General features: G+C 44.9%; 1 protein-coding gene and 1 non-coding gene across 4 annotated transcripts; both read right to left on the reverse strand.

The window, feature by feature from the left end:
* Positions 1-578: 578 nt before the first annotated feature.
* On the reverse strand, positions 579-26621 carry Ip6k2 (inositol hexakisphosphate kinase 2). Of its 3 annotated transcripts, XM_045136615.1 has the most exons (7): positions 26511-26552; positions 20404-20511; positions 14190-14521; positions 12076-12295; positions 10697-10872; positions 2329-2504; positions 579-1351 (listed from the first exon to the last, which is right to left on the reverse strand). In XM_045136615.1, the coding sequence occupies exons 3-7, from the start codon at positions 14389-14391 to the stop codon at positions 851-853; spliced, it is 1275 nt and encodes a 424-aa protein (XP_044992550.1). In that variant the 5' UTR covers positions 14392-14521; positions 20404-20511; positions 26511-26552; the 3' UTR covers positions 579-850. The 3 variants fall into 3 exon arrangements, with proteins under 3 accessions (XP_044992550.1, XP_004664266.2, XP_044992551.1); XM_004664209.2 differs by lacking the exon at positions 20404-20511 and having other exon boundaries at positions 26511-26621; XM_045136616.1 differs by lacking the exons at positions 20404-20511; positions 26511-26552 and adding an exon at positions 26426-26500.
* LOC123455683 lies at positions 9585-9717 on the reverse strand. Its single transcript, XR_006634066.1, has one exon. It is a non-coding gene; the product is annotated as a small nucleolar RNA SNORA58 (small nucleolar RNA).
* Positions 26622-26685: the final 64 nt, after the last annotated feature.

Consider the following 26685-nt stretch of genomic DNA (forward strand, 5'->3'; position numbering starts at 1 on the left):
CCAGCCACCCACATAAAGTCGGACAGGTATTCAAATTTAGCAAGACACGCTGGTACCCACTCACACATGGGAACAAACGAAAAAGGTGTGGTGGCACGTGCACTCAATCCCAGCACTGGAATGGCTAAGGTAGGAGGATCCTCATGAGCTCAGGGCTAGCCTGGGAATACAGAGTGAGTTTCAGGTCAGCCTGGACTAACATGAGACCCAACTTCAGAACAAAGCAACAAACAAACTAGACCTAAGGATTGGAACGTCTGCTGCCCACCTTCCCCACCAGCTGCACAGGGACATGGGGAAACTTGTATTAAGAGCAGTTTTTGTGTAAGCATGGTAGAGACTTAGCCAGCACAAACCAGAGTGACCTGGCCAAGTATGTTTGGGGGGGGGGGAATCCCCTATTTGGATGACCTCAAAGTGCTAGATTGGGGCACAGAGATACTGTGGTGATTTTACAACCTATAGAGTGGGGACAGTAGCCAGAATATTGCTGGCCCAGGTGGTCAGCATAGTGGTAAGGCTTCCAAAGGATGGAAGGTGGCCTACATGCTTTTGGAAAGAACAACAACAGCACTCCATACAATAAACAAAAGATCTGTATTAGAACATTTACACTCAGGGAAGAAAGAGGTATCTGCATCAAGAAATGTGGAATGTTGAAGAAATAGTTAAAATAAATAAAGACTCCAAGCACGGTTGGGGCTGGCTCAGGCTGGGGCTCACAGAGGCCACTGCCTATCAGCTCCAGGCTGCAGGGGCCACCACCTGGCCATACTAGCCTCCTACCCGACACAGCACAGCTGTGCAGAGGACACAGAGAGTCTCTCAGATACCGGAGTGGCCGGCAAGTTCATTCCCCACTCTCCTCACTTATCTCTGTGACAATGTCTATCAGGCTCTGGAGCCCAAAGATATAGCCAGCATCCTGACCCTCATGCACCACACTGTCCTCGCCAAACAGCCTGCAGGTGGTGTGTGCAAAGTCAATCATGCGCACGTCCACTGAGCTGGCGCTGACGGGCTTGTAGGCGTAGGCACCAGCAGACTCATCAGCTGACTCTTCTGACAGGTCCTCCAAGTCCTCAGCATCTGAGTCCAGGGCCACTTCTGGCCACTCCTTGCCATCATAGATGACCAGCAGGGAACTTGAATAGAAACGGTAGGATTCCTGTCGCTCCAACACTGCCTTGAGCTCAGTTAGCTTCTTGAGCACAGGGCCCAGGAGCTCGCGGCGCAGGCATCGCCCATTGTGGAAGAACTGGAAAAGTGCCTCCTTGAAGCCCTGCACTGAAAGCTTCCGCCCATGGTACTTGTTCATGAACATGAGCTGCCCCGTGCCTGCCTGGTACACCTGTGGGAGAGATCAGCAGGTTAGGGTCTAAGGGCTATCTTTTTCTGTTTGTTTGGTTTTGATTTATTTTTTATTTTTATTTTTTGGTTTTTCAAGGTAAGACCTGGCTCTAGCCCAGGCTGACCTGGAATTCACTGTGTAGTCTCAGGGTGGCCTTGAACTCATGGTTATCCTCCTACCTCTGCCTCCTGAGTGCTGGGACTAAAGGTGTGCACCACCATGCCTGGCTCTAAGGGCTACCTTAAGGCCTAAACTTTGGGTGGACTGGTGTGATGTGACACCACACATCTACTCCTTTAACTTGCTAAGTACATCAGGCACACAGGAGCCCATGACCTCTTTAATCCGTACCCGCCTAGGATGCCCAATGACCTAGGTTTAATCATTACACTTTAGCCCCCAATTCTGCATATGGGTCAGTGGAAATGACATAACTGTGCCCTACTCCTGCCCATAGATGACGCTGCTCAGCCATCCAGGCCAGCCACAGAGGGGTCACCCAAACATGTGTGCCTTCTGTTTTAACCAGAAAGCCACAGACTAGGGGTAAGATCAATTCATTCAGTGTGGAGATCAAACCCAGGGCCTTGTGCATGAGACAAGCATTCTACCATTAAGCCCACTCAAATCTTTCACTCTAGTCCAGGCTGACCTGAAACTCAATTCTGTAGCTCAGGGCTGGCCTTGAACTCACCAGATCTTCCTACCTCAGCCTCCCCAGGGCTCGGATTAAAGGCATGCACTGCCACACCTGTTTTTCTTGCTGTGTGTTTTTTTGTTGTTGTTGTTGTTGTACTAAGGATGAAACTGAAGGCCCCATACATGTTAGGCAAGTGCTCCAACTGAGCTGAATCTCCAGCTGCAATTCTGGATTCTTCACGGCACATTAGAACTATGTCACGGGGGGGGGGGGGGGGGGGCAGTGACAACCAGTGGACGTCCTGGCAGTCCTTGTCTTGCACTAGCAGGCTCCTCACCTGCATGCCACACACACGCACACCGATGACTGCAGAAGTGCTCTGTTGACATTTTCGGATCTGGTTGGCTGCCTTCTCCTCTGACGCGTCGTCACCGTGCTGCCGTGTGCCCATTTTGAGGTCCAGGACACAAGGCACCTCGTAGCGAGAAGTCAGGTTCTCCAGCAAGATAAATTCTTAGTGGTTAAGGACAATTACTCAGAGAGGAATGCTTGTACACAATGACCTAAAGAAACCCAAGCCTGCTGGGAACCCCAGTAGTTATGCTATCTTCCATGCAGGGAGCCCAGGGCTGAAGAGAGAACTAGTAGGTACCCTCACTTGACTTATCAGGCAATTGATAGAACAGCCAGTGTTTAGACTTAACAGAGGCCTGGGATCTCCGAGGCTGAGCTACACATAACCATTTTCCTGATTTCAGTCAGGTATGGGAGGTCAGAGTCTATTCACACATGTTCTCAATGACAGAATATCAAATAAGGTCAATAAATCCTGCGTCCTTAAATATGAACCACACATATCAGTATCAACCTCTGAAAACATTCTCTTTTACAAGTCTATTTTCCAATGGTGTGCACTAAAATGGTCTAGAAACAATAGTCAAATTCAACAGTACCTCTAGGGCAGAAGAGATGGGCTTAGCAGTTAAGGTACTTGCCTACAAAGCCCAAAGACCAAGGTTCAACTCCCTAGAACCCATGTAAGCCAGATACACCATGGTGGCACATGCACCTGGAGTTCGTTTCTGGTGGCTAGAGACCCCAGAGCACCCATTCTTTCTCTGTCTCATAAATAAATTAAAAAACAAACAAACAAACAAACTACCAACTGGGCATGGTGGTGCATACCTTTAAATCCCAGCACTCGGGAAGCAGAGGTAGGAGGATCGCCATGAGTTCGAGGCCACCCTGAGACTCCATAGTGAATTCCAGGTCAGCCTGGGCCAGAGTGAGACCCTACCTCAAAAAAAAAAAAAGTACCTCTAGGTTGAGACCAGGTCTTGCTATGCAGCCCTGGCTGGCCTTAGACCTGCAGCAATCCTCCTGCCTCTTGTGTACCAGGACTACAAGTGTGTGCCAGGATGCCCAACAGAGTACCCCTTAGTGCAGACTGCTGTCTCACCTAACGGCAATCAATGCTCCCTAGAACAGGAATTTGCAACCTATAGCTCACTGTGCTCACTGCCGTATAGTCAGTCAATCAACTAGAAATGCACTTGACACTGCCTGGCTGGATTTTACATTTTTGTTCTTTTTACAGTACTAAGAATGGAATCCAGGGCCTCACACATGCTAGGCAAGTGTTCTACCACTAAGCCACACTGTTAATCTTGGGTTTTACATAAAAAAATATTATCATTATTATTTGGCTTCTCAAGGCAGGGTATACCTCTAGCCCCAGGATGACCTGGAATTCACTATGTATTCTCTCTCAGAGTGGCCTCAAACTCACGGCGATCCTCCTATACCTCTGCCCCCGAAGTGCTGGGATTAAAGGTGTGCAGCACTACGCCCGGCAAATTATTATTTTTATTTTTGTTGTTCAAGGTAAGGTCTCATTCTAGCCCAGGCTGACCTGGAATTCACTATTTTCACTATGTAGTCTCAGGGTGGATTCAAACTCATGGCAATCCTCCTACCTCTGTTGGCCAAGTGCTAGGAATAAAGGCATGCACCACCATGCCCAGCCTAAAAAACATTATTTGCATGTATGTGGGGAGGGCAGGGCCTGTAGCCACTGCAACACAAGATGCTTGTGCCACTTTCTGTGTCCACCTCATGTGAGTGGCTTGGGAAGTGAACCTGGGCTGGTATGTTTTATGGACAAGTGCCTTTGCTATTGAGCCATCTTTCCAGCCCCCTGGTTTTTACCTTTTGTTGCTGTTTCTAAGGCAGTCTCACTCAAGCCCAGGCTGACCTGAAACTCACTCTGTAGTCTTATGCTGTCCTTGAACTCACAGTAATCCTCCTACCTAATCCTCTCAAATGCTAAGATTAAAGTCTTGCTTTCTTGTTTTGTTTTTTTTTTTTGGGGGGGGTCTCACTTTAACCCAAGCTGACCTAAAACACACTCTGTAGCCCCCCACCCCCCAGGCTAGCCTCAAATTCACAATGATCCTCCTATCTCTCACCTGGAATTCATTAAGCAGTCTCTGGCTGGCCTCGAACTCATGACAATGCTCCTTCTGCATCCCAAACGCTGGGATTAAAAGTATGTACTGCCCCACCTAGCTGGTTTTTACATGACTTATTTATTTATTTTTATTTTTAATTTTTAAGAGCGACAGGCAGAGAGAGAAAGAGAATGGGCACCAGCCACTGCAAACAAACTCCAGACACATGCATCCCCTTGTGCATCTGGCTAACGTGGGTCCTGGGGAATCAAGCCTCGAACCGGGGTCCTTCAGCTTCACAAGCAATCGCTTAACCTCTAAGCCAACTCTCCAGTCCTAGCTTTACATGTTAAATTAAAAGTGTGTACCAATATGCCCAGTTGGTTTTTATATATTCTTTCTTTATTTTTTTTTGTTGTTGTTGCTGTTTTTGTTTTTTGAGATAGGGTTTCAGTACAGCCCAGGCTGACCTGGAATTCACTTGAACTCTCAGCAGTCCTCCTACCTCAGTCTCCCAAGTGCTGGGATTAAAAATTATCTATCTATCTATCTATCTATCTATCTATCTATCTATCTATCTATCTATCTATCTATGAGAGAGAGAGAGAGAGACAGCAAGCATGTCAGGGTTTCTAGCCACTGCAAATGAACTCCAGATGCATACCTAGTGCATCTAAGTTATCGAACCTGGATCCTTTGGCTTTGCTGGCAAGTGCCTTAACCACTAAGATACCTCTTCTTTTTTTTTGGGGGGGGGGTTGGTTTTGGTTTTTCAAGGTAGGGTCTTGCTCTAGCCCAGGCTGACCTGGAACTCGCTGTGTAGTCTTGGGGTGGCCTCAAACTCATGACAATCCTCCTACCTCTGCCTGCGTGCTGGGATTAAAGGCGTGCGTCACCATGCCTGGCTAGTTTTTACTTTTTCCTTTTCTTTTTTTTTTTCTTTTTGAGAGAGAGAAAGAGAAAGAGGCAGAGAGAATGGATGTGTGCGCCAGGGCCTCTAGCCACTGCAAATGAACTCCAGACACGTAGTTTTAACTTTTTTTTTTTTGTTGTTTTGTTTTTTTGAGGTAGGGTTTCACTCTAGTCCAGGCTGACCTGAAATTCACTCTTTATTCTCAGGATGGCCTCAAAATCACGGCAGTCCTCCTATCTCTACCACCCAAGTGCTGGGATTAAAGGTGTGTACCACCATGCCCGGCTTAGTTTTTACATTTTTTAAGGTAGGGTTTCACTCCAGTTCAGGCTGATGAAATTCACTAATGTGTCTCAGGGTGGCCTCAGACTCTCAGTGATCCTCTTACCTCTGCCTCCCGAGTGCTGGGATTAAAGGCATGTGCCACCATACCCAGACAGTTTTTACACTTGTTTTTAATTTATTTTATTTATTTATTTGCAAGCTCAAAGAGAGAGATAGAGAAGAAGACAGAGACAGAATGGGTGCACCAGGGCCTCTAGCCACTGCAAATGAACTCCACACGCATGCGCCCCCTTGTGCATCTGGCTAATGTGGGTCCTGGGGCATCAAGCCTTGAACCCGGGTCCATTGGTTTCACAGGCAAGCACTTAACTGCTAAGCCGTATCTCTAGCCCCAGTTTATACATTTTTAAGAGCTTAAAATATAGAAAATTTTATGGCACATGAAAGTGAAATCATGTTCAGTTATTGTGACCATAAAGTTTTATTGGAACAAAGCTGTGCTAACTCATTTATATTATAGAGACTATGGCTATTTTCATGCTACAGTGTCAGAATTATGACAATTGCCCAAAACCTAAAATATTCACTATTTAGTCCATTACTAAAAAGCTTTACTGATTTCTGCTTTAATTTCACATTTGGGGCTGGGCACATATATGGATTTCCTAGACCATCTTTTTCATACCAGAAAGAAAGTCAACCATCATAGACTGTCATGACTGTGTCAAACACAGAACATTGTGGGTATCAGTAAAGATAAACTACTGCAGGACTGGAGAGCCATTGCAATTATGGTAGAGTGCTTGCCTGGAATCCACAAAGCCCTAGGTTGATTTCTAGCACCACAAAAATCAAACAAACAAGCCAGGCTTGGTTGTGCACACCTTTACTCCCAGCATTCTAAGAGGGCTGAGGTAGCAGGACTGCCATGAATTCGAGGCCAGCCTGGGCTAGAGTACAACCCTGCCTTGAAAAAAATAAAAACATAACAAACAAAAACCCCTGCAATGAATGAAAATATAGGTATACATTTAAATTCATGTATTCATGATGATGCTAGAAAGCTCACTGATCACCTCTGAAAGGTATTAAAGGTAACCCGTTCATTATTCTAAACACTTAGTAAATAAAGGAAAATAAACATTTATCCTTCCTCTCCAACATATACCTAAGGATAATACACTTTGATGAAGAAAAGTTGTTCCGTGGGACGTGGTGGCGCACACCTTCAATCCCAGCACTTGGGAGGCAAAGGTAGGAGGAGTGCCATGAGTTCGAGGCTACCCTGACACTACAGAATGAATTCCAAATTAGTCTGGGCTATAGCGAGACCCTACCTTGAAAAACAGGAGAGGAAAAAAAAAGGTTGTTCCTTACAGAAGGGTTTTAGCTAATGACTGACAAAATCAGGAACTTACCTAGTTTAAAAAAAAAGTATAAGCCAGGAATGGTGGTGCACACCTTTAATCCCAGAACTCAGGATGCAGAGGTAGGAGGATCACCATGAGTTCAAGGCCGCCCTGAGACTACACAGAGAATTTCAGGTCAGCCTGGACTAGTGTGAAACCTACCTTAAAAATTCAATTTAAAAAATATATATATAGTAATGATTAAAAAGAGAAAAACTGCCGGGCGTGGTGGCGCACGCCTTTAATCCCAGCACTTGGGAGGCAGAGGTAGGAGGATCGCCATGAGTTCAAGGCCACCCTGAGACTACAGAGTTAATTCCAGGTCAGCCTGGACCAGAGTGAGACCCTACCTCAAAAAACCAAAAAAAAAAAAAAAAAAAGAGAAAAACTACTAAACACTTGCTCCAATCCCCCCCCAAAGAACTAAGCCTGAATCTGACCAAGTCTTTAGATTTAGTTACCAAATTACTGAAAACAAAGGAAAAAGTAACTTTTATAAAAGGCATCAAAAGGAACCAGTAAAATCCAGACCATGAGAAAATATAGAAGTCCCATTCTTTGACAAGAAACTTCCAAGAGGGGCTGGAGAGATGGCTTAGCAGTTAAGGTGCTTGCCTGCAAAGCCTAACAATGCTTGTTTGAATCCCCAGGACCCACACATAGCCAGTTGCAAAATTGACACGTGTAATGCTACACATGCTCACAAAGGGGCGCATGCATGTAGAGTTCATACACAGTGGCTGAAAGGCCCTGGCATGTCTATTCTCTCCCTCAAAAAAAGAAATTTCCGGGGCTGGGGAGATAGATGGCTTAGTGGTTAAGGAGTTTGCCTGTAAAGCCAAGGGATCCCAGTTCGATTCTCCAGGACCCACGTAAGCCAGATGCACAAGGGGGCGCACGCGTCTGGAGTTTGTTTGCAGTGGCTGGAGGCCATAGAATACCCATTCTCTCTCTCTCTCTCTCCCTCTCTCTCTCTGCTGCTTTCTCTCTCTCAAATAAATAAATAAAAATATATTTTAAAAAAAAAGAAATTTCCAAGAAAATATGGAAATTGGGCTGGAGAGATGGCTTAGTGGTTAAGGCACTTGCCTGTGAAGCCTAAGGACCCATGCTCAACTCTCCAGATCCCACGTAAGCCAGACACACAAAGGTGAGGGAAGCAGGTCACACATGTCCATTAGATGGCGCAAGCATCTGGAGTTTGATTTCAGTGGCTGAGGCCCTGGAACACCAATTCTGTCTTTTGTTCTCTTTCTCTACAACAAAAGAAGAAAATATGGGAATGAGGACTGGAAAGATGGCTCGCCAGTTAAAGCCTAAAGAACTCGGTTCAATTCCCTAGTACTCACATAAAGCCAGATACACAAGGTGATGAACCTGTCTTGGGTTTGTTTGAGTAGCTAGAGGCCCTGGCATACCCATTCTCTCTATCTGCCCCCCTCTCTCAAATAAATAAATAGTAAAATAAAATACATTTGAAAAAATTTAGGCCGGGCATGATGACACTCCTTTAATCCCAGTACTTGGGAGGCTGAGTTAGGAGGATAGTCATGAGTTAAAGACCAACCTGAGTGAATTCCAGGTCAGCCTGGGCTAGAGTGAGACACTACCTCAAACAAACAGAATAGGGCTGGAGAGATGGCTTAGAGGTTAAGCGGTTGCCTGTGAAGCCTGAGGACCCTAGTTCGAGGCTCTATATCCCAGGACCCATGTTAGCCAGATGCACAAGGGGACGCACGCGTCTGGAGTTTGTTTGCAGTGGCTGGAGGCCCTGGTTCAGCCATTCTCTCTCTCTCTCTCTCTCTCAAATGAATAAAAAAAAAAATTGAATAAAATTAAAAATAATAACTAGCCTGGTGAAACAGTGATTAAGGAGAGAGCCTGCCTCAAGGATCAACACTTGAAGTTGTCCTTCCTCCTCACACGTGCACTGTGGCATGTATGTGCCTTCACATGTACATTAACATAAATGCATGCGCGCACACACACCTACTGAGAAACTAGGAAATGGAGACATGAACTGGCCTACTTCAAATAATAGTATTTTATAGCAAGAAATTACTATCTATTATTGTCCAGTAAAATATGTACAATATTAATGTTTTAAAATATTACCTTTTACACACACATGCTAAAGTGCATACTAATGAGATAATGCACCCCAGGAGTCAGAGGAGAGATGACTCAGCAACTAGGTGTATTTCCTGCAAAGTGTGAGGCCAAAGGAAGACCAGAACTGTACAAGTTAAACTCTCCAGACTATGTAAGCAGCTGGCATCCTGTGCTTGTAAGCAGCACAGACTAAGAATCAGGTTCCAAGTCAACAAGGGGCTGGAGGAATGGCTCAGCACTTAAGGCATTTGCCTTCCATCAATAAGATTCCAGCTCAAAACAAGACCAGAAGGGAAAGTGACGGAGCTGGAACTTGATGTTCTGCTCTGGCCAACTTAAATGAGCATGTCTCTTCCCCCTGCATGCAAGCATGTGTGTGCGCGCACACACACACACACACACACACAGAAAGAGAGAAGCAGGAGAATGTCGGAGTGCTGCAGCTTATCCAGTCACCGATTAAGCTGGTTAGAGCTTACATAAACTCCAATTGTTCTTGCATATACTGTCCCCCCCACCTGACTATAAGCAGTCAGGCAAGGTCTACGGATATGCCTCTGAATATTATTTTAATAAACAGGTAAGAAGTAGAAGAAAAAAAAGGACAAGCCCTGGTATTTTCCTCACATACCACTTGTGTGGCAGACTGGTGAATCAGAACTAAAATATTGCTTCCCCATCCCATCTCTCAGCTCTGCAGAATAAACTCTGTGAGGCTTTCGGTGAGAGTCTAATAATAGGGACCAGCCCCTCAGCTATCTAGGCTAATGTTTACCTAAAACAAGACCCCTTTACTCGTTACTCCCCTCTGCCAATATTCCCAAGGACAGGCTCTATACCTAGGAAGGTAACATTTACTCAGTGATAACATGGGGTATTCTAGCACAGTTCTAACAGGAGAAATATAATTTAACCATGGTTTGGGGGAAAAAAAAATAGCTGGGCATGGTGGCACATGCCTTTAGGCCCAGCACTTTCAAGGCAGAGGTAGGAGAACTGTCATGAGTTCAAAGCCATCCTGAGACTACAGAGTGAATTCCAGGTCAGAGTAAGACCCTATCTCAAAAAAAAAAAAAAAAAAAAACACCAAAAATTTAAATAAATAAATAAATAAAATAGAGCTGGAGAGATGTGTTAGTGGTCAAGGCACTTGCCTGCAAAGCCCAACAACCCAGGTTCAATTCCCCAGTACCCATGTAAACCCAAATGCACAAAGTGATGCACACATCTGGAGTTTGTCTGCAGTGGCTAGAGATTCTGGTACTTGCTTATGCACTCTTTCTGTCTCTCTCTCTCTCTCTGCTTGCGATTAAATAAATAACATTAAAAAAAAAAAAAAAACAGCCAGGTGTGGTGGCACACAACATTAATGCTAACACTCACATGAAGTGTTCAAGGTCAGCCTGAGCTACATAGATGGGTCCTGCTGTCACAAAAACTAGAAACAAAGTAGACAGCTCTCTCTCTCCAAGCCCTCCTTGCCTTTCCTCCCCTCCCTGCCCCGCCGCGGCCCCAGCGGACGCAGACAAAGGATACTGTACTGGTTCCGGTGCTTTGCGTTCTCCTTCATTCTCTGTAACTGTTGTTGGTGACATTTCATGCTCCAAGGGTTATAGTGTTTAAGCTGGGAGCTTATGTTCCCCTTTTTTTCCACACTGTAGTATAAGACTTCAGATTTCTTTAGCCACTCAAATTCTTCTTCTAACTTATGGCTACAAAGAAATAAGCACTCAATAAATCACAGTGTTTTTTGTTTGGTTTTCCAGGTAGGGTCTCTCTCTAGCCAAAGCTGACCTGGAATTCACTATGGAGTCTCAGGGTGGCCTCGAGCTCATGGCGATCCCCCTACCTCTGCCTCCCGGGTAGGCATGTGCCACCACACCTGGCCGATCAGTGTTTTATCAAAATTCATTACCAGAGTAGTGAAGTAGCTTTCAGCAGTGATGAAAAGTTTTATTTATTTTTATTTTTTGGTTTTTTGAGGTAAGGTCTCAGTCTAGCTCAGGCAGACCTGGAATTCACTATGTAGTCTCAGGGTAGCCTCGAGCTCTGACAATCCTCCTACCTCTCTCTGCCTCCCGTGTGCTGGGATTAAAGGCGTGCGCCACCACGCCTGGCTAAATTTGATTATTTTGATGCTGTGGTGACTTACAATGGACACATGATGCCTAAGCTCATCAAATACTTCAAATGGGTACACTTTATCATACTAAGAAGTTGATTAAAATAAAAAAGGAATAGTAATTTCAGAGTAAAACTGTTTTAAACATTAAAGCTGTTCATACAAATGTAAAAAAAATAAATAAAAATAAAAAAGGGACCAGCCTACCACTTTTTTCTATAAAGAGGAGACCCTAAGGTGCAAGCTCCACCTCTGCTCCTCACATTATGAGATGGGCAGCCTTCACTAACTTCTTCTAGACAATACAACCCCCAGGCACATAGAGGCTCCCCTGACTCTTCGATCTCAGTTGAAATTCCACAGGAACAAGTTAATCTGCTTAGCCACATTATAACATACTTTCACAAACCCTGCCAAAATGTGGACTTGGAAGGCCCTGACCACATGGATCCTTAAGTTTTTGCAGATTGACCATCTGATTCACCACCACTGGTGAGCAACCTGAGGTAAAGGAATGGTGACTGGTCACATTCACCTGTGGTCTAGCCCAGGGCAACTGTGGAAGGAATGAGTGACCTGCTCTCTAGCTGCCACTCCAGCTGCTTACTAAAACGGCAGGATCTAGTCCAGAGCTCATTAGAAACGCTGCGCAGGCCAGGCAGGAACCAGCCACTGAGTGACCTGTACAGTCCACCATGAATAAGTCTTTGGCCCCAGTGAAGCCCAATGTAACCAAGACCCCCCAACACTTCCTCCTCCACAGAGCACAGGGGTTCTCTCAGGGTTTACCCACCTCTTCAGCTTCTCCTCTTTCCGGTGTTGGCGCACCCAATCCTTCGGAGTTTTCTCTGCTTCTAGGACGTGTTTCTTGTTTGTCCATCTCAGGAGCTTACTTTTTGGTTCACAGTCTGAATTGTCTACAAGGTCCACAGTTCCATGGTCCCCTTTTAATGGGTATGCTATTAAACACAAATTTCTGTCTTCATCTTCTTCAAAGCACACAGATACCACACCTGGGAGGGGGGTGAGCAGAAAAGACTTCTCATTCCACAGAAAGATGCTTTCTAAATAACATGATTGTAACATTTGTTTTTTTTCTTACCCTGTTCCTTAGTCTCTAGGTTGCCAGAGGCCCCAAACTCATCTGCAAACCTAACAAATATCAAAACAGCTAGAAAAAAGTGACACCATACAAGACAAGCAATTAGGGTGCAAACATGGCTGAGAGTCTTCCTCTCGAATGCACTCAACAAGGCAAGAGCCAAAGAATTACAAGACACATTTTTCCATTATTGAAAATGTTTATTAGTTTTTATGTAACTCTTTCTAATTCTAAAGAAGTTTCAAAAACATTGCTCTATTTATCTTGTGGGACTTTTCAATGCCCTGAACAGGAGCTCCGACGGCCTAGAGGCTGGCTTTAAAAAATGCAGGTGAACACAGGTTTGCCTCAGGCAACAAGCATCTGAGGGAGGGAAGACTAGGTAAGCAAAGCGGAATAAAGTAGCAAACGAAACAAACCACACATCACACAGACACCCTAGCAAAGGCTTCCAGCAGCACCCCTACATGGGTGGGTGCCCTAAGCCTTTTGTCCTCAATTATGTTTTTATTGGTTTTTGTAAATTCATGTCACAAAAGAACAAGATGAACACCAGGCAGATAGGGTGGGACCAGGAGCACAGACACGTGACGGCTTTGAAAGCGGCTCTCCCTTGTGAGTCTCTAGAACCTGTCATGTGTAATTGACAGTCTTGGAGGAGGGGGCTGTCAGGTGGGAGCATTTCAGCAGGTGCCGATGAGCGCCTTACAGCCGACTGGCTGGACACCTTTCCTCCCAGGCCTCTCTGCCCCACGATCACTCAATCTGCTCAGTCCTTGCTGCCTGCCCGCTCGCTCGCTGCAGGGGAATGCGTGCTCAGAGAGAGACGACACTTCTGAGGTGACCCCAGCTCTGGGTGCACAGGAGCCAGGGTGGGGGGTTCAGGGGAAGACACTTCCCTGTGGACATGAGGAAAAGGACCAGGGAGAAAAAAGGGGGCAAGGTGGCCAGCTAACAAGGGAACTTTGGCTTTGTCCTGGAAAAAATAACAGAAAAGGACCAAGTGAGGGCCCCCAACTCCCCCATTCCCACCACAACACACGTGCATTTCCAAGTACAGAGAGGCAACCCAGTACATTCTGTCTTTAAAGAACAATGTTTCAATAGTCCCAGAAGATCCTAAGTTGTTCTAGAGTCACTGTTATAACCAATAATACACATTTAAAATTAATTCATGTGCTTTTTTTATTTTTAAAAAGTCCCCCCTCCCAGAAAAGACCACACCATGCTGGTGGCTAATGTTCCCCCCAAAATGCACTACTATAAAACGGGAGAAACAGTCACCATATGTGAATCAAAGGGTTGCCTTCACATAGCAATTCTGGGGACATTCCATAATAGCAAAGGCCTCAGCTAATCAGCACAATCCTCCCACTCCTACATTCCTTCTGACTCAACCCTGCTCCCAGCCTACCTAATCACCAGGGCTTCTGGTTTCCTGGAGGACAAAAAGCAGGCAGCAAGAACTCTGGGTAAAATCCTCCTAAAGTCTTCCCCCACTGTCCCCTCCAGTGGGGGACTATGGGTCACTGTGATCAAGAGACACCTGAACATAAAACACAACTATACTCCACCAAAAATAAACTCAGAACAAATCCACAAAACAAAACAATTGAGCAATCTTACCAGGGCTTGAAAACTGAGGGTGTGAGGTGCTGGGCTGAGGGCCAAGAGGAGGAGGAGAAGGGAAAACACAGAGTGAGTGGAAGGGGATGAGGGCTCCCAGGACAGTTGCCAGGCCTTCCATGGCCACGATCCCTCACATCTCACCAGTCTGGTGACCCCTCCAGCAGCTGGGGGCTCACCTTTGTACTGGGGAGTGAATTTGCGCATCTCAGCTGGGAGGGTCTCGTAGAACTGATGCTCCCTTGGGATCAGGGGTTTGCACAGAGTTGTCTCATTGAAGCGGAGAACACATGAGTGCCCCCCAACCTGGTGAACAAAGGGCTCCAGCAGGATGCCCTTGGTGCGGGGCTCCACATCCATGGTCCTGAAGGCTGGGCTCATCCTCCGGACGCAGGTGGCAGGGAGAAAGGGGAGGCAGCGGGGTCCAGCGGCCAGTTCGTCCCGATTTGTTGTCTGTCTGTGCGACGGTCAGTTTGGTCTCTACTCCTAGGCTTGTGCAGACCAGGATGTTCTGCCGGAAGCAAACAAAATGGGGTTTGGAAGCAGCCTGGGAACTGCCTTACAGCTACTGGCCCTTCTCAGCAGAAAGACAAACAGCCTAAGTGCAGACAGAGCTCCGCCCACACTGTCCACCCGAGCCCCGCCTCTTCCTTCAGAAAGACAAACACCAGAGGGGAGGGCAGGTACAGACAGGCAAATGCTGTGCTCCAGCCAGGCACCACAGCACTGCAAAGCCAAAACACAACAGGCAAAACACAAAGCCACGATGGTGTAAAAAATATCACAATTTCCAACATAGCATTCAGATATAAACCTTACTGTTTATAAGCAAGTGCCTTTAACAGCTGAGCCATCTCTCCAGCCGCAGCCTTACTATTTCTTAATTAAAGTTGGCAAGCTTAAGGTAAATGATGCCTAAGGTTCTCTGCTAATTATATTTTTATAAAACTCACTTAAGTACAGGGAAAACCACCTTATGCATCACTTAGGAAGATTTACCTACGGAGCCCACACACACTGCCTCTGCCCAAAGCCAAGACAAGCTCCATTAACCTTATTAGCAATGGAGCTGGGACCCAGCTTTAATGATTAACGTCGGTATCTAAAAACAACTGATTGAAGCTGCCTAACTCCATTTAAAAAGATACACACTGTTCTAGGTCACTGACTATTTTTATCAGTTCTATCCTGATCGCCAAAAGCTAAGGCACACCTTTAAACCAAAGTCTCACTCCTGGAGCAGTCGGGCTCTGGACCACGACCCAGCCACAGCTCCATGAGATAACTACCCAGAACCAAACAACCAGATCTCGGCAAAGCACGCCTCGCCAGGCACCCTGTTAACTGTTCCAGGGCACGTCAAGCTAGTTGCTTCCTCTCTGTGAAGTCCCCTAGCACTGGCTTGGACTCCTACACTTCAGTGTTTGTGCAGGGATCTGACTGGCAGGGAACGCCTTCGGTTCCCAGGACTCCACTGAAATGACGGTAATGAGGAGGAGACTGCTGACGTTCCCATCGCCTCGTGATGTGGGTAAAGCACCTACTGCGTGCCTGGCTTGTGACGGGAAATTCTTACCCGAAACTCATGACCCTGCTTTTTGCGAGGTATATATACTCTCTCCCCCTTGCTCTTGCAAACCAATGCGGGGAGGTTTGGATACCATCCAGACTAGGAACAGTGAACTACAGCTCCCAAGTGAGTCACAGAACCTTACGCTGTTGGACGCCCCCTAACAACTGCCTTTAGAGCCTAACTAAGGTCCCGCTGGTATGTCTTTCTAACTTGGTATATAGCATTTCTATTACTCACATGGGATATTTGGCTTGTCTTATAAACAGGTTTCACCCTCAAATAGGAGAAGCCTCTTTTTAAGTTGTTATCAATCCATTTCCCCTTTATTTTTTGGGGGGGGTCACCTCTTCCTTTCAGAGACTACCCAGCTGTAACTCAAGGATTAGGAATCAGTAAGCTTTCCCAAATGCAAATAACAGAGACCTAAAGGTCTTGATTTCTCACCACCATACTAGCCCTTGACAGGACATGTACTAATAAAAAAAAAATTAATCCCAATCCACATAGGCAATGGGATCATAAGGATGCATGCATTCTAGCATTCCAGATTCTCACCAGAAGATGGAGCTCAGAGACACCTGATCTAAGCTCTTTTCTTTCTACTTCTACAAAAAGACCAGGTCTGTAGTGGTGGCACACACCTTTAATCCCAGAGGTAGAAGTAGGAGATCACCTTGAGTTCAAGGCCACCCTGAGACTACATAGTGAATTCTAAATCAGCCTAGAGTAGCCTGAGACCTTACCCTAAAAAACCAAAAAGACCAGTTCACACAACTCTAAAAAGATATCCTAAGTAAGCCACACCAAACATGGTTCAGGAACCACAATATTTAGGCAGTCTAAGAGAAACATGCTCTTCAGGGGCCAGGTTTTAGATTCATAATCTAAAACCTTTAAAAGGTTGGAGAGATGATTTGGCGGCTAAGGTGCTTGCCAGTAAAGCCAAAGGACCCAGGTTAGATTCCCCAGGACCCACATAAGCCAGATGCACAAGGTGGTGCATGTGTCTGGAGTTAATTTGCAGTGGCTGTAGGCTCTGGCATGCCCATTCATTCTCTCTCTCAAATGAACAGTTAAAAAAATAAATTAAAAAAAATTTAAAGACCTTTAAAGTGTTTACAAAGTGTTTGCTGTAAGAGCAAAGCTAGGCACCAGATGTGCCCAGCACCGGAGGATGAAAGGACTGCAGAATACTTCATTTAAAAAAAAAAAAATAGGATTGAGATGGGGAGTGGATATGATAGAGAATGGAATTTCAAAGGGGAAAGTGGGGAGGGTGGCAGGAGGGTATTACCATGGGATATTTTTTATAATCATGGAAAATGTTAATAAAAATTTTAAAAAGAAATGGGGGGATAGGTGTGGTGGCACACATCCTTAATCCCAGCTCTTGGGAGGCAGAGATAGGAGGATCAGCGAGACTTCAATGCCACCTTGAGACTACATAATGAGTTCCAGGTCAGCCTGAGCTAGCGTGAGATCCTACCTCAGGGGGGAAAAAAAAAGGGACGGGGTGGGGCTGGAGAGATGGCTTAGCAGTTAAGTCGCTTGCCTATGAAGCCTAAGGACCCAGGTTCAATTCCCCAGCACCCACATAAGGCAGATGCACAAGGTGATGCATGTGTCTGGAGTTCATTTGCAGTGGCTAGAGGCCCTGGCATGCCCATTTTCTCTCTATCTGCCTCTTTCTTTCTCTCTCTCTCTCAAATAAATAAATATTTTTTTAAAAAAAGTCCTTCATGGCACCTTTCTACAGTTCATGGATATAGATGAAGGCCAAAAGGCCCAGTTAAAGGTCTCTAGCTCCTCTTTCTCAGGTCTCCAAAGTGTTCATTAGCTGCTAGACATGATGTGGCATCTTGCCACCCTTCCCCCTGCACTCAACTATGCAGTTCATACGATGGTGCTCCCAGGAGAATCATCATCTTGGGTAGGTAGGAAAAATAAGGCTCATGCTTGCCTGAACCAAGTCTGATGACAGAACAAAAAAAAACATTTGTGAGGTGAAATTAGAAAACTGATTGGCCTGCGGCCAAGTAGAGCCAGATTATTTGCCACTCAATTGCTCAGAGAGATTCTTCCAGTCTTTAGCTCTATCCTTTGGGGATCTAGTTTTCTGGTCTGTAAAATGAAGAGAGGCCTGGAGTAGATCTACACTCCACTGGCTGGAACCAAATCAGTTGAATGGTAACCTTTTTTTTTTTCCTTAAAAATTTTGAGTCGGGCATAGTGGCGCACACCTTTAATCTCAGCACTTGGGAGGCAGAGATAGGAAGATCACAGTGAGCTCAAGGCCACCCTGAGACTACATAGTGAATTCAAGGTCAGTCTGGGGTACCGTGAGACCCTACCTCGAAAAACCAAAAAGATGGTGGCTGTTCTAGGTACTAGTACAGACACTGTTCATCTGTCAGAAAATAAACAATCACCTTCCTAAAAATCAGATGGATGATGTTGGGCCAGAAGAAAGAAAACCTCACAACACCTTCTCTGTTTAGCCTGTTCTCTGTTCCACATACACTTTGAGCATTAGGTAGTCATTAATGGATTATGTTTGTTTTTTGAGAGTAACCCAGGCTAGACTGAAACTTGTGACAATCTTCCTGCCTCAATCCTCAATGTTATGATTACAGACATGGGCCACCATACCTGTCTCATTAATGACTTAAAAAATTTACTTGTGTATTTATTTATTTGAGACAATGAGAGACAGAAAGAGGAAGAGACAGAGAAAGAGAGAAACAAGGAAAGAAAACAGATGTGCCAAGGCCTCCTGCTACTATAAACAGAAACTCCATATGCCTGGGCCACTTTGTATATCTGCCTTTATGTGGGTACTGGAGAATCAAACCTGGGCCATCAGGGGTTGTAAGTAAGTACCATTAACTGCTGAGCCATCTCTGCAGCCCCCTCATTAATGATTTTGAAATGTCCAAAGACTAAGGTCCAAATTCCCAAAACTCCTGAATTAGTAATGGTTACTGTAAAGCTGTTGCAACCTAGGGAAACTGCAAGTGCACGTACAATACTGGTTTCAGATTAAGCATTTATATATTAAATTATTAATAATTATTAAATTAAATATATATATTTTAGCTTTCCACACTGCCTCACAGTTGGCCAGGACACAAGATGCAAGGAACACAAAACATGATCCATCCATCCTAAGACAGGGTATAGCATGCCCCACAGTCTACGCAAAGATCTAACAGCAATCTGCTAAAACTATGCCTCGATATTCTTCATGTTTTAAGTATTGGAAACAAACAACCATGACTCCTCAAGGCCCCTGGGCTCTTTGCTGACTCATGGAGAAATTAGTTATGGAAAGAACAAATAGGATCCACAGGAGCCACTTACTTTGCCTCGAGAAGAGCCCCAGGGAAGAATGAGGCACTATAGCCTCATGGCAGAAAAACAACTCTCTTTAGTCTAACCTTCCCAAAGAGCCCTGGAGTCGCCACTCAGCATCTGCTCACCACAGACACACCACCTCTACCTATACAACCAGGGTCAGTCACTAAAACTCTCATATGACAGAAATGCAAAAAAGTACACAGCCACTTTGGACAACTCACTCAGTTATAAAGCTAACTAGGTAGCTGAGCATCAGAGCCCATGTCTGTGGCCCCAGCTAGCATTATTCACAAGCCAAAAAGTTTATAATGGGCCAGGCTTGGTGGTGCATGCCTTTTAATCCCAGCACTCAGGAGGTTGAGGTAGGAGGATTGCCATGAGTTCAAGGCCACCCTGAGACTATGTAGTAAACTCAGGTCAACATGGGCCAGAGCGAGATTCTACCACAAAGAAACAAAAAGATGAATGGGGGCTGGAGAGATGGCTCAGCAATTAAGGTGCTTGCTTGGAGAGCCTAAGGACCCAGGTTTGATTCCCCACTACCACATAAGCCAGATGTACAAGGTGGCACACGCCTCTGGAATTCGTTTGCGGTGGCTAGAGGCCCTGGCATGCCCTTTCTATCTCAAATAAATAAAATAAATATATTTTTTAAAGCCTAATTGTTCATCAGGACCTCAAAACTAGGAGAATTCTATCAGTTACATGGCAATCTTTTTTTGTTTCTTTTTAAAAATTATTTTTACTTATTTATTTGACAGAGAAAAAGGGAGAGAGAGAATCAATAGGTGCACCAGGGCTTCCAGTCAGTGCAAATGAACTCCAGATATGTGCACACCCCCTGTGCATCTGCTAACGTGGATCCTAGGGAATTGAACCTGGGTCCTTTGGCTTTGTAGGCAAATGCCTTAACCGCCAAGCCTTCTCTCCAGCCCCTTTTTTGGTTTAAGACAGGGTCTCACTATGCAACAAAATGATAGATAGTGTAGTAACATTTATGTTGGTTGGAGCTGAGAAGCTGTGCTCGTCATGCAAGTGTGATGACCTGACTGAATACCCAGCACTCACACAAATGCAGGACCAGCCTAGTAGCCTGCCTGCATGATCCCAATGCCTGGGAGGCAGAGACAGGATCCCCAAGGAAAACTGGCTAGCTAGTCTAGTAGAACTGACAAGCTCTGGGCTCCAATGAGACTTTCAAGGTAGGCTCTCGCTCTAGCCTAGGCTGACCTGGAATTTACTATGCAGTCTCAGGCTGGTCTGGAACTCATGGCGATCCTCCTGCCTCTGCCTCCCGAGTGCTGGAATGAAAGGCCTGTGACACCACACCCAGCAGTCTTCTTTCTTAAGACAGAGTCTCACTGTGGCCCAAGTCAACCTGATTTATGATCCTTCTGCCTCAGCCCTTCGAGGTAGGTTCTCACTCTAGCCCAAGCTAACCTTGAACTCAGTTACCCTCTTACCTCTGCTAGGGATGGAATCCAATGCCTCATGTAAGATAGGTAACCACTCTAACATTATATCTTCAGCCCAGAATTTGACTTTAAGCATTTTGCTTACATTTTTTCAGACTGTAAAAAAAAACAACACAGTCAGGCATTGTGGCATATGTCTGTAGTCCCAGTACTCCAGAGGCTGGAGGATTGCTGTGAGTTACAGGTCAGCCTGGGACTACAGAGTTCCATATCTGCCTATACAAAAAGGGCAAAGTAGGAACTGGAGAGATGGCTTAGTGGTTAAGGTGCTTGCCTGTGAAGCCAAAGAGCCTAGGTTCGATTCCCCAGAACCCACATAAGCCAGATGCACAGGGTGGCACATGCATCTGGAGTTCATTTGCACTGACTGGAGACACTGCTACACCATTCTCTACTCTATCTTCCTCTTTCTCAAATAAATAAGTAAAAATAAAACTTTAAAAATGCCTTTAATCCCAGCACTTAGAAGGCAAAGGTAGGATCGCTGTGAGCTTGAGTTCAGCCTTGGCTAGAGTGAGACCCTACCACCACCACAACAAAAAGCACAGCATTGATACATTTATTCATTAATGAGAGAGAGAATGGGTACACCAGGGTGTTCAGCCACTGCAAGGAAACTCCAGATGCATAGGCTACCTTGTGCATCTGGCTTATGTGGGTTCTGGGGAATTGAACTGGGTCCTTTGCCTTTGCAAGCAAACAACTTACCGCTGAGCCCTCTCTCCAGCCCATGATACGCACACTTTTAATGGTATACTAATATACAAGTATGTGTGCATGGATGTGCTCATGCAACCTTGGGGTGTTAGTCTTCTCCTTTCACCTTGCTTGAGACAGGCTCCCTTGTCTGATATGTGTTATAAAGGCCCCTATCTCAAAAGAAAAAAGCAGGGCTGAAGAGATGGCTTAGCGTTTAAGGCATTTGCCTGCAAAGCCAAATGACCTAGGTGCAATTCCCTAGGACCCACATAAGCTACATGCACAAGGTGGTGCATGTGTCTGGAGTTCATCTGAAGCAGCTGAAAGCCCTGGAGCATCCATTCTCTCAGTCTCTCTCTCTCTCAAATAAATTAAAAAATAAAATAAAATAAAGCTGGGTGTGGTGGTGCACGCCTTTAATCCCAGCACTTGGGAGGCAGAGGTAGGAGGATTGCCGTGAGTTCAAGGCCACCCTGAGAATACAGAGTTAATTCCAGGTCAGCCTGGACCAAAGTGAGACCCTACCTCAAAAAAACAAAAACAAAAAATAAATAAATAAAATAAAATAAAATAAGAGGGCTGGAGAGATGGCTTAGCAGTTAAGGCATCTGCCTGCAAAGCCAAAGGAGCCCAGTTCCACGCTCCAGGACCCACATAAACCAGATGCACAAGGTGGCACATGTGTCTGGAGTTCTTTTGCAGTGGCTGGAGGCCCTGGCACACCCATTCTCTCTCTCTCTCTTTAATAAATAAAAATAAAATTGAAAAAAAAAAAAAGATATCTTGAGCCTGTGTGGTGGCTGCATGCCTTTAATCCCAGAACTCGGGAGGCAGAAATAGGAGGATCACCATAAATTAGAGGCCATTCTGACACTACATAGTGAATTCCAGGTCAGCCTGGGCTAGAGTGAAACTCTACCTCAAAAAACCAAGCCAAAAAAAAAAAAAAAAAGAAAGAAAAGAAAGGAGTGCTAATAATAAAGAACTCAAATTAAGATAACACATATTATATATTGAACTTCCACAAGTGTGTTTTGTTCATGAAGTTACAAGTGTTATTTGCTTAAAACATCTCTTTTTTTGTAAGCAAGCACCTTTAATCACTGAGTAGTCATCTCCCATATTTATTTATTTATTAATTTTTGCTTTTCAAGGTAGGATCTCACTCTAGCACAGGCTACCTGGAATTACCTATGTAGTCTCAGAGTGGCCTCAAACTCACCGTTATCCTCCAACCTTGGCCTCCCAAGTGCTGGGGATAAAGGCATGTGCCACCACACCCAACCCCAAGTTCTCTTTAAAAAAATTTCTTTACATTTATTTGAGAGACAGACAGAACAGAGTGTGAGTGTGGCTGCACTAGGACCTCTGCACCTTTGTGTATCTGGCTTTACCTGGGTACTGGGGAATCAAACCTGGGCCATCAGGCTCTGCAAGCAAGCACCTTCAACTGTTGAGCTATCTATCACTCCAGCTCCTGAAAATCCCTTGTTTTCTTTTAGTACTTGACTATCCCCTTATGTTTGTTTGCAGATCAATTCAGTATCTTAGTTACTTTCCTCAGTCCTCATGAGTAGCTGCGATGACTGCTGGCATGGAGCTCATTTTTTTATGAAACTCAGTATTTCTTTCCCAACTTCTTCACAGACAAAATTAATTAACAATGACCCCTTTAGCCAGGCCTGGTGGTTCAAACCTGTAATCCCAACCCTTGCGCACCTGAGGTAGGAGGACTGAGTTCAAGGCCATCCTGGGCTACAGAGTATGTTCCAGGTCAGCCTGGACTAGGCATGGTGGCACACACCTTTAATCCCAGCACTTGGGAGGCAGAGGTAGGAGAATTGCTGTAAATTCAAGGCCACCCTGAGATTACATAGAGAATTCCAGGTCAGCCTGGGCTAGAATGAGACCCTACCTAAATAAGTAAATAAATGAAATCCAGATTCCAGGCTGGAGAGATGGCTCAGCAGTTAAAGGTACCTGCTTGAAAGCCTGACCACTTGTGTTCGATTCCTCAGTACCCACGTAAAGACAGTTGCACATAGTCGGTGGCATATGCATCTGGAATTCATTTGCAAGGGCAAGAGGCCCTGGCATGCCCATTCCCTCATTCATTCATGTACCCTTTCTCTCTTTCACTCTCTCCCCTTGCAAATTAATAAATAAAATTAAATATTAAAAAATCCAGTTTTTTCAAAAATCTGCTTTTTAAAATATTTTATGAGGGCTGGAGAGATGACTCAGCAGTCAAGGTGTCTGCCTGCAAAGCCTAAGGACCCTGATTCAATTTGTAAGCCAGATGCACAAGGGAGCACATGCATCTGAAGTTCATTTGCAGTGGCTAGAAGCCCTGGCGCACCTATTCTCTCTCTCTTCCTCTTTATCTCTCAAATAAATAACCTAAATAAATAAATAAGATATATTTTTAAAAATTTTATTGAGAGACCAAGAAAGAGGCAGATAGAAAGAATGTGGTCTCTAGCCACTGGCAAATGAACTCCAGGTACATGTGCCACCTTGTGCAGCTGGCTTTATGTGGGGAAGTGGTTAAGGCACTTGCTTGCTAAGCCTCAGGACCTGAATTCAATCTTCTAGTACCCATGTAAAGCCAGATGCACAAGGTGGCACGTGCATCTGGAGTTTGTTCGTTTGCAGTGGCTGAAGGCCCTGGCGTACCCATTCTCATTCTTTTTTAAATAAATAAATAAATAAATAAAGTAATTTTTTAAATGTGAGGTAGTGAGTGAGGTGGGAGCAGAGTACAGAAACTGGTTAGTTGGTATTTATTTCTATTTTTGTTTTTTTGAAAATTTTATATATTTGGAGTTGAGGCATGCTTAGGGTCTCTGGTCACTACAAACAAATGCCTGACTACCTTTATGTGGGTAGCTGGGGAACTGAACCCAGGCCCACAGGCTTTGCAAGCAAGTACCTTTAACGACTAAGCCATCTCCCCAGTCCCTTTTTTTCAAAGAATATATTTATTTATTTGTAAGGAGAGGGAGATACAGATAATGGACATGTTGGGGCCTCCTGCTACTATAAACAAACTCCAGGTACATGCACCACTTTGGGCATCCTGCTTTATGTGGGTACTGGGGAGTCAAACCCAGGCCATCAGACTTTGCAAGCAAGGGCCTTTAACAGCTGGGCCATCTCTCCAGCCCTTGTTTTTGTTTTTTCTTTTTTGTTTTGTTTTTGAGACATGGTTACACTATGTAGTCCTGACTGACCTGGGACTGGAGATGTACAGCAGTCTATCCTCAAATTTGTGGCAATCCTGCCTCAGTTTCCCAAGTACTGGGATTACATGTGTGAGCCACTACAATCGGCTGAAATTAGCTGAGTATAGAAGCTGGTGACAAGTGACAGATCCAAACCAACTTTGCTCATCTTGGCAGATTATTTTTTCCTTTAAACTCTGAGATGAACTCGAACTTAGTTTTGGGAAAAAAAAGACATTTACTTGCTATTACAATACGCTACAAGACCCTACTAATTTTATTACATAAAAAGGCAAAAGTACTTTATTTAAAAAAAACAAAAACATGCTTTAATCACAAAAGAAAATTTAATTTCTGATTATTTTATATAGTACAAAATGATCAATTTGTTTCTTAAGACAATCATCCCACAATATAAAATTACTTCAAGGGGAAATCCTCTTTATGAGCCAACAATGGAAAATTTTCACCTCAGCAAGGTTGGCCTTAGGGAGACTCAAGCTCATTCTTGTTGCCTAGATACCAGTGACATCTCTGGGGCTTATCAAAGGCTTTGGCATCCCTGCTAGGAAGAGTGGCTAAGTTTTACCAGTCAGTGATTACTCCCTGCTGGAACATGCCACTGTTTGGTACAGTGTTCTGGCCCTGTCACCTAGGAAGCTTCAAACACAGAAATCTATTACGATTTGCAGAACTGAATTCTACAATTATATCAATTCTAGTCCTACTTCTTAGCCACTATTTCTAAGGATGGCTGTGAAGTTTAGTCTAAAATCACAATGACAGTAAACCAGCCTGAATAACAGTTAAATTAAAGTTCCTAGGTAATCAAATGGCCCATTAATGTCAACTATGAGAAAATACTCATTTTTCCATGTCTAATTTGATAGTGGGTAAAGTCAAAACAACTAAACCCTGAAATTTCTCCTTAAGTACTTAACACCAAGTTACAGGATGCAATTATACAATCCCTATAGCAACAATTTAGATGGATAAGCATCTTAGTTCACTTAAAATGCTATAAAAATGCAAACACAGTACACTTTCTTAACACTAGAGCTCAACAAAACTGCTGTAAACAAGATCCTTTAAAAAAAAATCAAGCTATTCATCTGCAACACCTTTATTACTTTTCAAACCTTTTGGTTACTTTTTATTAATATTATTCTTCAAAATGATCCTATTTCATTCCTGTTCTATGGACATTTTGCTAGCAAAGTGCTTATCAGCAATGACCAGCTCTACTTCCCCTGGTATTTAAAAGCACCAGATCTTACTAGTTTGCATATTTTATTTTCACTCATCTTTCTGTTCGTACAGCTTTCTTGATATTTGAGAGGAATAACTGTAAAGTGAAACGAAAGACAGGAGCATTCTGTGACTGTGGTAGAAACGCCAGGATCTATTTCATAAGTCTTAAAAAAAAAAAAAAGGTTGGATGTGCAGATCCACCTCTCCCCCACCTTCCCTTCCATCAAAAAAAAAAAAAAAACCACGGTGACGGCACAACTGGCATCAACACCCAAAATGCTCCCAAAATGGCTGCACCCTTTTGCGTCTGCGGGCCCCAGGTAACAGCAGTACCTGAGGTTCTGGGTTGACTGCTCTCCCCAAAGAATAAAGACACCTGCCCCCCCCCCCCCGCCAATATCATCTTGAACCCGTGGCCTCCCATGACCTGAGGACGACCTCCCCTCCATCACACAAGAGATCTTGTCCACCCAAAGGCCCAGGGGGACCTCTTCTAAAACAGGAAGAGATCCCCACGCCCAAAACAAACAAATAAATATAAATAAATAAATATATAAATAAATATATTCAAGAGACCCTTTCCAACGCCGGGGGAAGATTCTGCCGCTCTAGTAAACCAGGGACGAGAGCTTCCCCACCTCCCATGACCTGACGTTCCAAGGCCCCATCGCAGATAAAGAAAATTAGGTTTCCAAGCATCCCCCCCCCAAAAAAAGCGACAACGGGGGGGGGGAACCTCCCCACAATGACAGCGGGAAACACCCCCTCCTCCAAATAATCTGAGAAACCCCCACCCTTCCCATCCAATGACCAGAAGCCTCACGTCCTGACAGTACCAGAAAACTCTCCCCTCCGACACCCACGGCGACACAGGACCACAGGCCTCGCGGGGGGCAGGTGGGGGGGGGACACAAACGTTACCTTCGGCCACAGCCCCGATCCCGATCCCGCGACGCTTCCGTCCTATTGTTTCTTTTCCACCAAAATGGCTGCGGCCGCGCTGAGCCCCGCCCCTCCCCGCGCCTCGCTCCCGGAGCCTCACGCTATTGGCTCGCGAGGGAAGCCGTGGATTGGGCAAATCCGAAAGACTCTGTTG

The sequence above is a fragment of the Jaculus jaculus genome, chromosome 17 (assembly GCF_020740685.1).
Source record: "Jaculus jaculus isolate mJacJac1 chromosome 17, mJacJac1.mat.Y.cur, whole genome shotgun sequence".
NCBI lineage: Eukaryota > Metazoa > Chordata > Mammalia > Rodentia > Dipodidae > Jaculus > Jaculus jaculus.